Genomic DNA, 16,974 nt, shown 5'->3' with positions numbered 1-16,974 from the left:
CTGGGAATTAACTCTATTACGACTCCTTCCTGTCTTAATTCAGGTGATGGGACCTATCAGCTGCTCCTCGTCAGTTTAAAGAGGAGGCCGAGAGAGAGATGGTGAGAGATTCCTTCTCCCAAGACAGTGAGTGTGTTGAGATGGTGGCAGTCCCAGACTGTTGCTCTTGTTATTATGTCTTAAACTTAAACTTGATGTTGTCATTTGCCCCCTATAGAGTGTATGAGCAAGAGGGAGACGGGTGCCATTTTCTTTTGTTCTCATTTTCTCCTGTGTTTACTAGTAAGGAAATAAGAGTTCTGTTATTTATTTTGTCTTTTCCCCCATACAGGTTAAGGTTATTTAGACTTCCAAATAGGTAGTGATCTTTTGTTTGTTGTTTTGGCCTTATCCACTCATGAAGAAAATGCTTTTCTTTTTATGTTGGAGTTGTGTTTAGAGATTTTTGCACCATATATATACGTCATCTCTTGTTTATTGTAAATAAATTAATTGGAAATCTAACTTTGTTTACAGAGTTCTGGGGCTGAGAATGATTCAAACCTTCTCTTTGTCGCTGCTAACTTTTGCTTTAAAATGTTACTTCCCTTAGTCTAAAGTAGAATGTCTAAAGTGGACTATTGAAATAAAGTATTACCATATATATATATATATATATATATATATATATATATATATATATATATATATATATATACACGGCATTAATATGAAGGAGGTTTTATGCATGTTAATAATAATTGTCATTAAGTGTCATTCGCTCAATAATGTCATTTTTAATACAAAGATGACATTGTTTGAGATGTCTTTGTTATGACAACTTTACATAAACCAATCATAACCTCTCATAAATGTGTCATAAACATGACATAGCAGATTAATCATCAAACTTAAGAAACTACTTAGCTTTATGGGTTAACATTACGTTAAACTGTCATGTGGTTGGTTTGACATTGGCTGTCATGAGGCCATTATAACTTATGAATGTATTTCTGACCACTTTTTTCCCCCAGTATTCCAGTATTACAGTTTTTACGATTGCTATGACAGATTTTTCAATACTTTTAACAATTTTCCAAAACTCTTAACACAGTTAGCACTACATCCGTCTGTGTAAGCTATACTTTTAACACATTTCTTGTTGCTTTAACACAAAATGCATACAATTAACACAAATTTAAAATGCTTGAACTTATTTTACACACAAGCTCAAACAAGAACAAAACAATGGATTTTTACTGCCAAATTTACCAATGCTTTAACACTGTATGTCAGAACAGATAACACCATGTTCTAAACCTAACCTTACAGGCTAAACTCAAGGTAAACAGCTGCTTATATTGTGAATTGAAACACAAATATATCCCCTGTATTTTATTCTATTCTTACTGAGAAACAGCTGAATGAATTATGAAAATAATTAGAAGATTGATGTCCATTTTCCTTGCCCCTTACTTCCCTTTCCTCAACTCCATTGAGGAGTTTTCTCAGCCTGGAGATGAAAGGTTTTTGACCATAGTCCACAGGACCAAATGTCCCTCCTGTATGCAAAAGATGCTGCATACCAAGACATCACAGCTGAACACTGCCAGGGGTGGATAAGGCATGTTACTGTAAAAGATTCTTCCCAAGATGCCTTGCCAGGGAAGATATCAGGTGTGATGTGGATGAGAACATGTGGACAAATGCAGAAGACCGGGCAGATTAGAAGATGGCCTTTTCTGTTTGTATATTTTGTATTTTCACATACAGTAATACAGTAAATGGCAGCTATATTGCATATTTTTGTTATCTTGCAGAAATGTCCTGTTGCAAATTAAGCCGTTACTGCAGCAATTCTGTTTGTCTTCTTTTTTCATAAACCATACATTCTATAAAGCTACTCTAAGAAGGGTCATTTATTTTGTTGTATTGAATTTCTGCTGCAAAAAAACAAAAACAAAATGCATGCATTTACATTACAAACAAAACAAAGATGAAGAGAGGCTTCAAAAGAAACTGCAGTGCAAAACACAATCTATGATCAATACAATATAGCCTACTGTCTATTGTATAAGGGCAGACCTGACACATAAAATAATGCAGTTTCTGTAATTTCAGCAGATGATAGTGTTTTTTATGACATTGTGTTATGATTGACTAAATGTTCCTGTTGGAAGAGAACATGTGTTAGTGTTTTGAATAATTATTTGATTTTGAAACATGTTTGCAGTGTTTTGTTAGACATAGTGTATTGTGTTAGTGTATTATTGTATTTTGAAAATTAGTTTTGGAGTTTAGTTTACAATGTGGGATTTTGAGCATGAAATTAACCGTTTTGCCAAATGTGTGTTTTAGGTGTGTTGGTGCGTTAAGAGTTTAGGAAACTTGTTAAATGTATTGAAAAAACTGTCATAGCGATTGTAAAAAACTGTAGTTATAAAATAATTTGACAGTGTAGGAAACTCAGAATCGAAGACCAGGAGACATTGGGATCGCGTTCAAACAGAAGTTATTCTTTATTGAGAACTTCGCTGTGCGTTGCTGCAGTTCTTCCAACAGTCTAATCTAAAGTAACTTTTCATGGTATCTTATTATAGGCATTTTAGAAGGAGGGACTTCTGGAGGTGGAGAAAAATTCAAACAAAGCATGCAAATGTAGGGATGATTTGATTCTATCAAGTGAAAACCGGTTAGGCAGGTTATCTGGCTTGGTTATCTGACTTTTTTTTATCTGGCTACTTTTCTTTATCAAATACAAATGTTAATCAATGTCAAAGGTCTGACATGTCCCCCTCATTTCATCCCTGAGGCACAGAATGTGCAGCAATTCACCAGTCATTCTCATTTTGTAAATATTCGACCATGTTGGTCCTCACCTGTTGATCAAGTCAAGTCATCTTTATTTATATAGCGCTTTTTACAATACAGATTGTATCAAAGCAGCTTCAGTGATACTGTAACATGAATATAATACAACAAAGTTTGTTTAAGAAAATTGCGTCATCGTCCACCTTAACTCTTCGGAGTCTTGGGCTATTTTGGCCGTTTTTGAGTACTTTTTATTTTTTTTATTTTGCGACATAAACAAATGTTTACCATACCAATGTTTGGTATTGTTTTTTTTTTCAGCACAACATCACCTATGAACAGACAATTATTTTTTCACTTTTATGTACTGTATCAACATACTGGACCCAAAATCACACAAAAAACACAAAATCCGAATAGAAAAATTATAGTTTTTCAATGAAGCATTTTAAAAGGTTTAAAATGTAAACACAAGTTGTAAATGTCAACATATACAGGTAAAATTCAGATATAATCAAGCTATATACAAAAAAAATATGATTTACAAAAAAAAAAATTACTTTTTTTTCTCTTTTTAGCTTTGCCACTTTTTAAAAGTTTATGCACACAATTATACAGAGAGCTATATTTAATGCATTGCATTCCCAGAGTATGAGGGTTCCCAATTAGTGCAAATACAACATAAAAAAGGTAAAATTGAGATAAAATCTAACTATATACAGCAAAAAGCAGGTGTGGCAATAGGTGTTTTTTTCTTTTCTTTTTTGCTTAGAAACTCTACAAAACACTATGTACAATTACACAGACAGCTACATTACAGGGCTTTCCTTCCTTGAGTAAGAGGGGTTCCTAAAAAGTGCAAATATAGGCTACTATACAAATGGTAAAATGAACACAAAATCAAACTATATATACACAACTATTTACAACGAATATCAGGTGAGTTTTTATTTATTTATCTGTGCCACTCCTCAAAACAGTTTCTGTCAACAATGAGACAAAAGACATTCGCTTCATTTTCCTTCCACAAAAAACTATCTAAACTACCTAAACTATCTACACTACTCCTAAACTACTCTCAAAATCTATTCAAACTTTTCCAAAAACTAGCAATAATATCTCTCTCTCTCTTTCTATATATATATATGTCTCTCTGTCTACTCCGTCAATCTCCCGACTCCCGCGGGCGCCTTTCAATTTCACTTCTTTGCTCAGTTGGCTCCTCCTCCACTCCCTAAAATGTGCAGCCTGAAGAGCAGAGTCAGCAGATTCACACATTTTTCTCCGTTTTGTTTTATGACAAAAACCGACAAAGTTATGAGAATAAATGCAACGCCTGTCGCATCCCATCTTGCTTTCCTTTACGAACGCGTCAATATTTTCAATTTTTTTTTATATAAAGTTTAATTTATCATATCTCCGTTTTTACTTGGTCTATCAACACAAAACAAAAAGTAAAATAGAGTTTCAAGCCAGCACTTTCGACAGAAGTGGACAGCAGCGCTCAACGTGACTTTGGGTGTTTCTCAATATGCGTTCTTCAGCAATCTTGCGTCCTTGTGTTCTCGTTTTACGTCATCATAACCGTCGAAGTTCAGACCCAATTCTCAAGAACGCAAGTACAGAGGACGCATGAAAGAACCCGGATGTGTTCTTGATACCGAGGATGCATCGAATGCAGACTTGAGCTAGTACTCGCCTGGTGTCCCAGAAGTCATTGCGGCCGGTTCCGAGTTCGTTCTTCCAAGGAAGCTTGGCAAGACCGGTCTCCACGAGAACACAAGTTCGTTCTCTGCGTTCTTGGAATTGAGAAACAGCCTTTGTTTTTATGCTTTGACGTCTTAAACTGGTCATGTGATTTGATCACGCCGGCGTGATCGGCGACTCGGAAGAGTTAAGGCAAATCAATTATATTGTTGAATATTAAATGTCCCCAACTAAGCAAGCCAAAAGCCAAGGCAACAGTGGCAAGGAACCAAAACTCATCAGTGACAGAATGGAGAAAAAAACCTTGAGAGAAGGTTCAGGCATTCAGTTCTCCTCTGGCCATCGAGCGAACAGTGTATGATTATGATCCAGGCAGCATTACAGGTCAGAGGTCAGATTGAATAAGAACATTCAGAATATTTATTCAGTTCCATCTGGTTGGAAGTCGGAGTCATCACACCGGTATGGAGACGAGTTTGTTGAGGATCAGTCGTGTCGATGAGGCCTTCACAGGGCTGATGAGGCTGGCACTTCAGGGATGCGTCATGGATGGTTCCAGGCGCAGGTCCACCATCTGATCTGCATACGGCCTGGATCCGGCTGACTTCAGTAAACTTAAGAATGAACAGAAAGACATACATTAGCATAGATGCCATTCTTCTTATTAAATAATGAGTACATCAGGTGTTATGGGAAATTGTCCCCGGATCCGGCTGTCCTATGCAGCATAATAATCATTTAACTGATTTGAATAACAGAAATGTATAATGTTCTATATGAATTCCAGGTAAAAGAGATGCGTTTAAGTTTAAATTTAAACTGACAGAGTGTGTCTGCTTCCCGGACAATCACTTAGAGTGTTGCAATAAAACTGACCTGCAAGTTAAGCTTTTTTGTTGAAGTATCAATTTATTATTGAATATGCAATTAAAATTATTGCAAACATTACCAAATGACCAAATGTGAAAAACAAACAAAATGTGCATTCAGTATTGCAAACTGAATTATAGTAATAAAAGAGTAATTTTGACAAATATTATCAACATTAAGGCATTAAAATGAAACATTATTTTATTAAAAGTAAAATATTACTGTAATGTTGACATAGTGTCTTTAACATTAAAATTCACAAACCCACAAAGCTGCTCGTTAATCTCCTGACTGGCAGCGCTGATGATCGCCCGTTTAGATGTTAACTTACACACAATAAAATGAAAGATGACAGGGTAGGCTATCATGTAAGTTTACATTTTTTAAGTTTTAAATATTGACGATCATTCGTTCAACTAAACGGGTATACTCCTCAAAACTGGCGCTATTTCTCCTTTCCTCAGTCGATGTTTATAAAGATTGCAAGTCATACATTTACTAAAAAAGGCTATATATCAAGGCTCTTGAAAGCCTTTTTTTTTTTGGCAGAAACGATGGTTCAAGACATTACAGACAAGACACACGCAGACTGGGCTGGAACTTACCTCAGTCACTTCTTCAGACGAGCATTTCTAAAACTTCGCCAGCAGACTTTTCACTCACAACTCACTTGCTAGCCTAACGTACATTAGAGACTCATTTCCCGCAGATTTTACGTGCGAGCCCTGTGAGGAAAACTGCGTGTATGGATTTCATACAAAAGCTTTTCTCAGTTTTAAATACGCAACGTCCACAATGAATAGGCCTACGATAATTACATGATGAATTTAGAATAAAAATTTTCAAAAAGGCTGCTGATATATCTGGTTTAATTTCAACTAAGGATTTAACATGCGCCATTTTGTCAAAAATACTAACCGGCTAGCTGTGGCTAATTAATGTTTCACAGAATAAATACGTTACCCCTCACTCTTCCATATCAAAGACTGTATGTTGAACAGTGAAATTAGCTTGCTGCTACCACCACAACTTATTAAAAATATAGGTAAACATTCATCATGAAGAATCCAGAAAGTTCCGCAAAGAATGAAAAAAGTAACCAGTTGCTGGGTCAAAATAACCCAACCAGCGGTTTATTTGTGAATGACCCCCTTACAACTCATTTGACCCAGCATGAGCAACCCAATAATGTGTTTACAGTACCCCAAACAACCCAACTTTTTGACCCAGCACGATCAACCCAACAATTTGTTTACAGAAACAACCCAGCATTTTTTAGAGTGTAAAACCTATGACTGCAGCTTAACTTAAACAGAAGTCACAAACAAATCATGATAAGGAAGTACTATACGTCTGTGCTATCTAAGGACTTTTGGGACCACAGGAATTCCCCTTAGACAAGATCTGCTGAGGCCTCTTATTTCTAAACTAAGCATTGCCACATTTCCCCTTTTGGCTCCAAAAAAATGTAAAACATCTGTTTCACAGAGATCCTTTCTCAGACATAATAATAGGCCTGTCGCGATAATTAAATAACCGTCTGATCGCGATTATTTGATCTAACCGCGATTATTTCAGACAACCGCGATTATTGCGCACTTTTATAGGCCTACGTAACATGGGGGAGTCATGGACCAAAATAAATAGACAAGCACTAATTACGTTTTCCAGCAACATATTCAAAGTCATCTGAAGCCATTTCATAGCTTAATGTGAGGGACAGTAGTATATTTACATTGTTAAGTTAAAGTTCACAAACTCATCTGCAGCTGTCAATCATTCCGTTCAGCATTCAAACTCTGCAGCTGTCAATCATTCCGTGCAGCATTCAAACAGCGCGCGTCGTCCGGTTACGACAGGATACACGGTAAAACTTTCTCCAATGTGACATTGACGTTATAATGCTTGATCTGTAGATAAAGGGCTGTGGATTTGCATAAAATTACTTTATTTTGGAGTTTTTTTGCTGTTTCTAAATGACTCGCTTGCTACCGTGTGCCTACACAGCACAAGGACTATGAATTTTTTTTTTTTTTTTACAAGGACTATGAATTGGCATCAGACGCGCAATAACTGGAGTTTAAAACTGTGAAGAAACAAATGATCAATAAACTGTTGGACTGATATAGCCTACACTAGGATTTGTGCCCTCGACATTTCTTCACTTTGTGCCGTGAACTTTTAAATGCGCACTTGTGCAGCGCTGCGCACTGACTCCATGTTGCATTAAGCACATCATTCTGCACCCGCGATGCGCATACACGCTTTGTTCCGCTCTGTTTTGAAGCGTATCATAATATCATGGTTTGTGCACATTTGTTTTTATTAACATGTTTAGATTTTATTCAATTACTGTGCAGATGTTTTCAAAAATTACTTTTTGCTGCTGATTTATACACTCACTAAGTTTAATAAACAAATTGTCATAGCTATTGAATATATTTATTTAATATTTAAAGGTGTTAACTGTAATCTTACACTGCAATATGATAACTTACTAAGGATTAAATTTATCACAATTATTTAATGAATGAAGCACAAAGCCCTAAAACAGACAATTAATCTGCATAATCGCCAAAGCCCTAACACAGACAATTAATCGTACAAGCCCTAAAACTGACAATTAATCGCCATAACCGCAATTATTTTTTAGACAATTAATCGTCAGCCAAATTTCATAATCGTGACAGGCCTACATAATAATCACTGAAATGTGTATATAATAGAAAATACAAGTAAACAACAGGTTCAGTATTATTTAGAACAAATGTTAAAAGTATACTCACTTTGAACATTTTTTTTTCCGGAATATCAACAGAGCACACAGAAGACCAACAATAAGTGATCCGATGACCATCACACCAGAGACAATGTGTGTTGTATTAGATGTTATAGAAGATTCCTTGTCAGAAGCATCTGAAGAAATAATATACAAACAATTGACAACAGCACATATTCTCCATGAAAATGTTGTAAAATATATACATACTGTACTGCACAATTATCTACATGACAATGCGCAGATTTACAAATTTGCTGACTCAAAGTAACCTGAGACATCTGATATGTGGCAATATCAATGCTTTATTGTACTAATCTAAATTACATTGCTGAGAAAAAATGATACCAATAAAATGCCATAATATGGCCAGCTCCCTAAAATTTGCTTTGTCTCAAAACATGCCCAGTGTCTTCAGAATCTTCAGAATCCATTATATGGTTATGTAAACACTCCTGAAACAGTGCTACTGTTAACCCTGAGTTGACATTTGTCTAAGAGCTAAAAGCAAATCTATTCAGCAGATCATATTTTTACACAAACTTCTAACTATGTTAAATAAGCACTCATAAGAGATGGTAAGAAAATTAAGCTTAATTACTTAAAGCAGATTTGATCTGTAATGTGCTTTCTCCGTCTTGCATATACTTGCTGGTCAAGACAATGCATCTAAATGGTGCCAGGTCCAAGTTAATAGACTTGAAAGTCAGTTTGCTAGATAAGGCCACAGATTTTAAACCATTGGTGTCCTTGGTGGTTTTTGTCAGGTCTGAATTCATGGTCCAATTCGTTCCAGAACGGTCAAACCAATGGATGAAGCCTGCTGGGTAGCCATCAGTAGCATTGCAGTAAAGGTCGACGGGCCCTCCATCTGTTACATCTTTAGGCCATGTGCTTGAGAATATATTTCTGTACTTGGCTTTATTGAGGGGAAGAAACATTCGATAAGTGTCAAGAAAGCAGAAAGTATTATAATAACCACTTTTAAAACGAAATGGCTACAATTTCAGAATATTTTTTTTATTTGATGTGACTGAAGAAATTCAATCTCACCTGTGATAGTGATTTCAAGTCGCACCATTTTTGCACCACTGTCTGTTACAACACGGTACAGATATTCACCCTCATCAGAAAACTTAGTGTCGGAGATTTGCAGCGATGGACCCAATGCTGGGTCTTTAAGACTAAAGCGTGGATTTCCTGAATTTTCACCATCATATTTGAAAATTGCCGTGTTCTCTGTGACTTTTGTTAAAAAAACTGCTTCTATTTCAATTTCTTGGATGTCTTTGAAATTGCAGTTGATAACTGTAGTCTCAGCAACAATTCCAACAGTAGGTAGGCATTCCAAAGTCCACAAACCTGTTGAACGTAGAAGTACAAACATAAAATTCCATTATGGTATTTAAGTGAAAGCATAACTAGATATTTATAATCAAAGGAATGTTCAGAGCGTGATAGAAGTATCTATTGACAGAATCTGTGGCATGCTAACCACAGAAAATAATTTACAATGTAAAAAAAATAATTATCTTGAGCCCAGAACATTCTTTGAAACTGCTTTAAGCACAACAAACAGTCTTAGTCTCTACTGGATACAAACATAATTGTGACAATAATGCTACTGTGCAAATCAAATAAATCTCTGAATATTAATGCATTGTACCTGAACTGGGCCTCACAGCAGGGATGAAGAGAGAAATTATTACAAGTGCCATAACCATCACCGAAGACATGTTTACTCTGAAAGGAAAAGCTGAGAGAGAGAGAGAGAGAGAGAGAGAGAGAGAGAGAGAGAGAGAGAGAGAGAGAGAGAGAGAGAGAGACTTCACAATAATGCAATCATTGTACTTTGTTGCTGTGTGTACGTGTTGGGAACCTTATCTCTACTATTGTAAAAGTTTAAGCTGGGTTTCAGAAAGCAATACTAAGTAGAAATCAGTGTTAGTTCCTTCAAATAAATAAAGCTTAAACACAATATGGTCATTAATCAGAAAATGTTGTGCATGTCAACATTCATACATTGTTAATGGTGCAAAAACTTTGATAGGCATAAGTAATTAATTGCAATAGAGAGATGTCATTAAATCTCTCAGACAAACTAAAATATTTTGTCACTAAAATACAATTATTAACTTTTTCATATAAAACAATGGCATTTTTAATAATTAAAAATAAAATAATTGTTGAGTTTGTCAACAAACACACCACAAAACACAGCTATAGCCTAGGCTACAGCATAATTCAAAACATAATAATAATAAATAATTTCTGAACATTGACTTTTTCTTATGATTTCTCAATATAATTCATAATACAAATATAGAATATAATAGGTTAGTTCTAATAGGGGCACATTAAATATAAGATAAAAGAACAAAATAATATCAGATTTGTCCAATTAAAAGAACACATTCTAAAATCAGAGATGAAAAATTAGTTTAAGAAATTTACTGTTGCTATGGTCAAATAAATGTTCCGTTATATCTTCCACAGATTTAAAAAATTTGGCGCAATTGTTCTCCTGCCTATAGTGTTGAATACACTAAGTTTCATCATGCTGGCATGTGTGAATGTTTTAATTAATGTGTGTTACACTTAACTAACCCTGCGTTAGGTTGTGCCCTCACTGCCCTGCTCACCCTCAACCTCATTCTGTCTTCAACAGAATTTTTCCATCTCATTTGGTCTCGAAATCTCCATCTCCAACAGTCTCCTCTTTCGCGGTTTCTTTCTAACCTACAATATTAGCCCTGTTCTTCGCATTGTGTAGCCTAGCCTATACAAATTATTAAACCAAACGTTGCTACCTGCCTTCATTTTAACATTCTGTTGTTCATTTTTGCTCCTAGATCCATAACGTAATGACTTTATACAACTTAATGAAAAGTGGTTGGTATGTGTTAAAATAGTATAGTTAAAATAGTCTGTTTCTAAAGCCCGAGTTACTAATGCAGGCTATTTTTGTTGTGTTGACGCATGCGCAGTTTTTACACAGATATTTCCGTGTATGAAATAGGCTACGCTAAAATAAACTATACAAAATAGCCTAGATGTTAAGAGCCAATAGGATAAATTCCATCCACATGTGCCCTAATCTTACTGCTTCTGTCTGTTTAGCGCGTCAGTAAGGGCTAAACATTTTGTAAGGTCAAAAATGTTTTACCTTAAATTGCTGTTAATGTTTACAATCATAAACCGTACGGAACCGTACGGACAACCTTACGGATATTAAAAAACGAATCCCTCGAATATAGGCAAAAGATTAAACAAAACTTACGGTGTAAATGCTCTTCAAATGGACAAGGAAACGAGAATGCAACCGCATGAAGCACGACGGACTGCTTTGTAATGGAAATATTGCATGCTTTCACTTTCAGTATGACTGTACTGGTCTCGCTAAACATATGCGTATTTAGCTATGGTGAGGTGAACAAAGAAAAGAGATGCTGCTTTATCTCGAGGTCTTTTTCTCCTCTCCTTTATTTTACACACTGCAGTGCAAAAACAAGCTGTAAAACTGTAAACACAAATAAAAGTACATATTAACTCAAATTGCCTTTTTTCAATCATTTCCAAAACCAAATGCAACACATATAGTTTTCTACTGAGCATGAGCCGCCATTACACGGGAAACAGAGGAATCTACACTTCGTGGCAACACGTTAATTTTCTTCTTACACATTCTCTTAAGAAAACGGCTAATATAAAACACCTTATATCACACACAGTGCTACTCACCGGCATTGCCCCCGAGGGAAACACAACTGTGCATGGTTTGAAGAAACTTGACAGCAGAATTTACACAACACGAAGTACAAATCGCTCTGGAAAAGTCTTGTACTAACTGAACACTAATCTTCTCGTTCCAAACGGGAATACAACAGGAAATAGAAACTGTACACCAACCCTGCAGTTACCGCAAGTGTTCGGTAGATGGCGTTAACGCACTGCAAATAACTAAAGAAACACAAAATGAATGAATGAATGATCATTAAGACCATGATTAAGACCAACACAATGACACACGTACGCCTCATAATAGCCTAACAACGAATAGTTTTACAAACCCTTTAATTATTTTGCAAGCAAATGTTAGTGAAAATTATTTTCAATAAAAAAGAAAGTTAAATCCCAACATAGTCTACATTAGACTATGTAAATAAACCAATATAAGGCTAGGTAGCCTACTAAATAAAACAATAAAAGAAGTAAAATTAGGAAGAATGACCGTGACATTTTAAATAAATTTTTACTGATGTGTTTGAAGTTCTTCATAATAAAGTCACAGCTTAAGTCGAGTTTCTTTCTTTCTTTCTTTCTTTCTTTCTTTCTTTCTTTCTTTCTTTCTTTCTTTCTTTCTTTCTTTATAAATTCCAATTCAGCAACAGGTTTTCTGTTCTTTTTAATGACATTTTTGAGGTCTAAAATGGTATTTAATTCAACATTTTATTGTTTTATTTGTTTAGTTTTCTGGCAAAATGTGAAATGTCTTAAAGCAACACTATATAACATATAACTATACAACACTTCATTTCATCTTAACATCTTCGTTTCTGATGTCGCAATACATCATACCTTCATAAAATCATGCACCATGCTCTACCTTGTCTGTGGAAATCGTTCATTCCAAATCCGGTGCTGGATAAACAGTGGGCGTGCGTGCAACAGCTGCGGTAGGCTAAATGATTTACGACAGCGGTAATGGACCATAGGGACGTCCCGTGTGACCTCACGCCATTTGGAGCAGCCATTTTGACGGTATAGAAAATGCTAAACCGCCGTTGATAATACGAGGTCGTCGGGAAATATTCACCTATTCTTCTTTCATGCCTGCGGTGATGATTGAAAAATCCTTCCCTGTTGGCGTCCAAATCAAAGAGTTGCTGACCCATCCGGACTCGTGATACCGATAGCCTGCTAAGCTTTTGTATGCTTTTAATGAAGCTCCGGTGTAGCATGATGGGAAGTGAATAAGGTAGCTGTAAATGTCACCGAACTCAATGTCAGGAAGTTTTTCTACACATTTAATGCCTGTAAAAAACTTGTGGTGCTTCATAAGGATCTATGATTCCTAATTCCTTTATCTTACTCTTTTTTTTTAATAAGATATAGAGAAACAAAAGTCAACAAATATTACATTAACAACATGATAACATGAAACGGAAGATACACCAGAGGAGAGAAGAATAAAGAAAAAAAAATTGGACAAAAATTACAATAATGAGGATACAAGAAAAGATAAGCAAATAAATAAAGGAGATACAAACAATTAGAGCATGATAGGATAGTATGATGCGACAAAATTTAAATTTAACCTTTATCTTACTCTTGTATATGTCTTTTTGTGATGACATGACGTGAAGAGTTGCCCAGCTGACGGCCGCTGCGCTAGATAGTGGTCAGCGGCATTATTATTATTGATAAAATCTTATCATTTCCCATCCCTATGTGAAGACGGTAAAATTATAATCAAACATTAAAGAACATACATGTTTTTACAAGTTTTTTTAAGAGTTAAAAGTTTAAAATATTTTGCTAACATGAAGGCTTGTCACTGTCAGTCTTTTTACATCAGTGCAAAACTAGGGTATGCAGATTAAGACCATCAGCATGCATTGATTAATCCCATGGCATGTAGCAAAAAAAAAAAAAAAAAAAATGTGCGACCAAATCATGCTGGTGCGACCAACTGAGAAAGTTGGTAGCACCAGTGCAAGTGGGTCTTGAGATTGATTATACTTGTCTAGGTGGGTCCTAGAACAAAAAAGTTTGGGAACCCCTGTATTAAAGTGTACTTTATTTGTGTTAGAGCTACATTACAAATTAATTACAAGTGTCTTCGAAACATACAAGAAATATACTGTAAATTTATTAAAAATATATACTAAGTATACTTGCAGCCACACTAATTATAAGTATACTTCAAGTGTGTTAAGGATTAGTTAACATTAAGTGTGCTATTTTGAAACAACTAATTTTGTACTAAGTATATTTTAGTTGTATTTAAATTGTAGAAACGCATAACTTTAAGTCTATTTAGTGTACTTTTGTGTGCTAAATTGGAACAACTTCAAGTATACTTAGTATACTTTAAGTATATGCCTGTGTAGGGACTATTTACATACTTGATAAGTGATAATAAAGTGTACTTTATCTGTGTTACAAGTACATTACAAAATCATTACGAGCAATATACAAGTCTATTATTTTTGAGTAAAAATGATATTCTCCGTAATACCTTTGGCTTAATCCAAATACTACAAATAGCACACTTTGTCTTCAATAACAAATGCACATTAATAAACAAATATTACTTAGCTATACTTTGTACAATACTTTAAAGCTATAGTAGGTAATGTTGGAGAGCTAGCAAGATTTGAAAGCGGCACCTCTTCTAAGCTCCACCCCCTCCCGTCAGTACTCCGTCCAAAGCTACGCCCCCACAAACATGAACGCGCATCCACAGTCGGAGTCAGCTGCAGGTCACAGGAAAGCAGAGTATTTTTGTCATGTTGGAATAAATATTTTGAAACGATAAATGCCTTTCCTTTACCATTTCAGCATAAACAAGCTATTACTTTTCTTACCTCCTTACATGCTAAATGAATAATGACAATGAATGTGGTATAACACTTTTTATTTTATTTATTTTTTTTAAACGAACAAGAGAGACCTAAGAGAAATACTTTTTTACACAAGTATCTGTACTTTCGCTGCTTTTGATTGTCTTAAACAATCTGTATTTACATATAATAAATAAGAAATAAATATATATAAGAAAAGGAGCGTCCAGGGATGGCTGACAGGTCAGGCTTTGCATGAGGCGTCGTCTGCTGTGGTGATCTACTCCTTTGGCAGTGATTTACCTTTAGGAAGAATATCACAATTACACATCTGACAATAATTACTGCATCTCAAAGACACACAAAGAATGACAACAAAACTTTGTTTCCATTTCACACAGTAACAAACATTTCTTCTCGTAGCTAACAAAACACATATGCCACATCACCACAGTTGTCCCGTTTATAAGCAATATTAACGTCATTTTATCACAATTATAATGCAGACACTTGCGACTATGGCTGTGCAATATGTTCAAAATGGCATGTCCTAAAAGTCAGATAAGCAGACCTGTAACGCAACTGGCTTACACCGACAGAGAAGCTAATGTTAGCATTGCTAATTAGCACTAGCTACAAAAGTAGCTACGTGGCCTAACGTAACATATATCATGGAAATAACAAATCCCCCCGAAGCAAAACAAATAATTACCTGTTCAGCAGAAAGAACGCAACCTCGGCATCGCTTTTCATCACTTTTGCTCCCTCAGTTGTCTCCACCATTCAAATGCTGCAATGTTGACGCAAGTTTGTTCTCTGGCTTTATCCAGTGCCTGTTTCGTTGCAGCCTTTTCTGCCTCTGATTTTCTTTTTTTAGGCTTTTTATCAGGGCGAGCAGTTACCAGCAAAGCTGGCATTGGTAGATTTTGCTGCATTTTCTCTTCCATTGTGCCGCAAACTCCTGCTTACTCGGTGTAGTGAGCTGAATGTTTCCGGTTTCCAAAAATTAACAGTTTTGTTTTGATAGCTGGTAGCTTTATTCCTTCGTCGAAGTTTATATAGTTTGAAATGATCTGCCATGTTGTTTGCTTTCTTGTTTGTTTTGTGTTTGTTTTTTGCATCTTTTATCCACACTAGTTCACTTTCTGTTAATTTATTTAAGTGTAGACAAAGCTTCATGCAGGATCTGTGTGCTTGCAGTGTAAAAAATCGTTCGATAAACGGATATCATGGCAAAGGAAGTGCATTTAAACTCGCTTGCGCGTGCACGCGAAGGGGAGTGCGATTTGTCCGGGGAGTCGGATTTCGGTACAACACCTGAACGGTGACGTGATGAGTGCACGCAGGGCAGCGCACGCAGTGGGGCTCGGGCACGAGACATGAAGGCATCTGATTGGTTCTTTACATTCGCACCGAATGGCAGTGATTGGTCAGAGTTTTTACTGTCCTGCAGCTGCTACAGAGGTCTGTTTTTTTCATTCCTTTTTCTGAACACATAATGTATTGACTACTCTCAGGATGGAAGGACCATTTCACCCAGTATAAAAAAAAGTGTTTCTGAACAGGATTACCTACCCTAGTGAGTGAACTTCCATTTTTGGCCATGCAATATAGCCAGTGTTTACTTGGCTGCATGTTAAACGGCCACTTGTGACATCACAATCCAGTAGCTGCCACTTTCTGTACAGTAGAAAACACATTTTCTTGTGTGTTCCAATGGTGTGATTGTTGATGTAAAATTTGTAATGGATTTGTGTTTATTGCACATTGTGCCTATCTTTAACATTGTATAAACTTAAATTAAAAATACTTAAATCACAATTACAAAAGTAGCCATTTGTACACTGCATACTCAAATCTATTTTAAGTAGATCAACATAAGTATGTTTTCTTTAAATACACAGAAACTTAAAGTGTACTTTTTAGAAATATGTTAAAAGTGTGCTTGTTTTAGCATATTTCTTAAGAGTGTAATTAATCATATATTTATTACCAATGTACTTATAGTGCACTTGTTAGAAATATATTAAAAGTATGCTTGTTTTTAGCATTTTTTTAAAGTGTATTTAAGCATACATTTATTATCAATGTACTTATAGTGCACTTGTTAGAAATATATTGAAAGTATGCTTGTTTTTAGCATATTTCTTAAAAATGTAATTAAGCATATATATATTACCAATGTACTTATAGTGCACTTGTTAGAAATATATTGAAAGTAGGGATGGGCATTCGATTAAATTTTCTTAGTCGATCGTCGGG

At 35.5% G+C, this 16,974-nt stretch overlaps 1 protein-coding gene across 4 annotated transcripts; it reads right to left on the bottom strand.

Annotated features, from left to right (window-relative positions):
• Positions 1-2,475: 2,475 nt before the first annotated feature.
• LOC308699580 (uncharacterized protein) lies at positions 2,476-12,023 on the bottom strand. 4 transcript variants are annotated; one of them, XM_081380463.1, is made up of 7 exons: positions 11,888-12,023; positions 11,427-11,666; positions 9,813-9,902; positions 9,200-9,508; positions 8,748-9,065; positions 8,154-8,283; positions 2,476-5,111 (listed from the first exon to the last, which is right to left on the bottom strand). In XM_081380463.1, exons 2-7 carry the CDS (start codon positions 11,551-11,553, stop codon positions 5,030-5,032), a joined length of 1,056 nt encoding a protein of 351 aa, XP_081236589.1. In that variant the 5' UTR covers positions 11,554-11,666; positions 11,888-12,023; the 3' UTR covers positions 2,476-5,029. The 4 variants fall into 4 exon arrangements, with proteins under 4 accessions (XP_081236589.1, XP_081236591.1, XP_081236588.1 ...); XM_081380465.1 differs by having other exon boundaries at positions 9,813-9,889; XM_081380462.1 differs by lacking the exon at positions 11,427-11,666 and having other exon boundaries at positions 11,888-12,017.
• Positions 12,024-16,974: the final 4,951 nt, after the last annotated feature.

The sequence above is a fragment of the Scardinius erythrophthalmus genome, assembly GCF_964197995.2.
Source record: "Scardinius erythrophthalmus genome assembly, chromosome: 12".
In the NCBI taxonomy this organism is placed as follows: domain Eukaryota; kingdom Metazoa; phylum Chordata; class Actinopteri; order Cypriniformes; family Leuciscidae; genus Scardinius; species Scardinius erythrophthalmus.
Note: the sequence above shows the minus strand (reverse complement) of the source record. Positions and strands in the feature narration are given on the sequence as shown.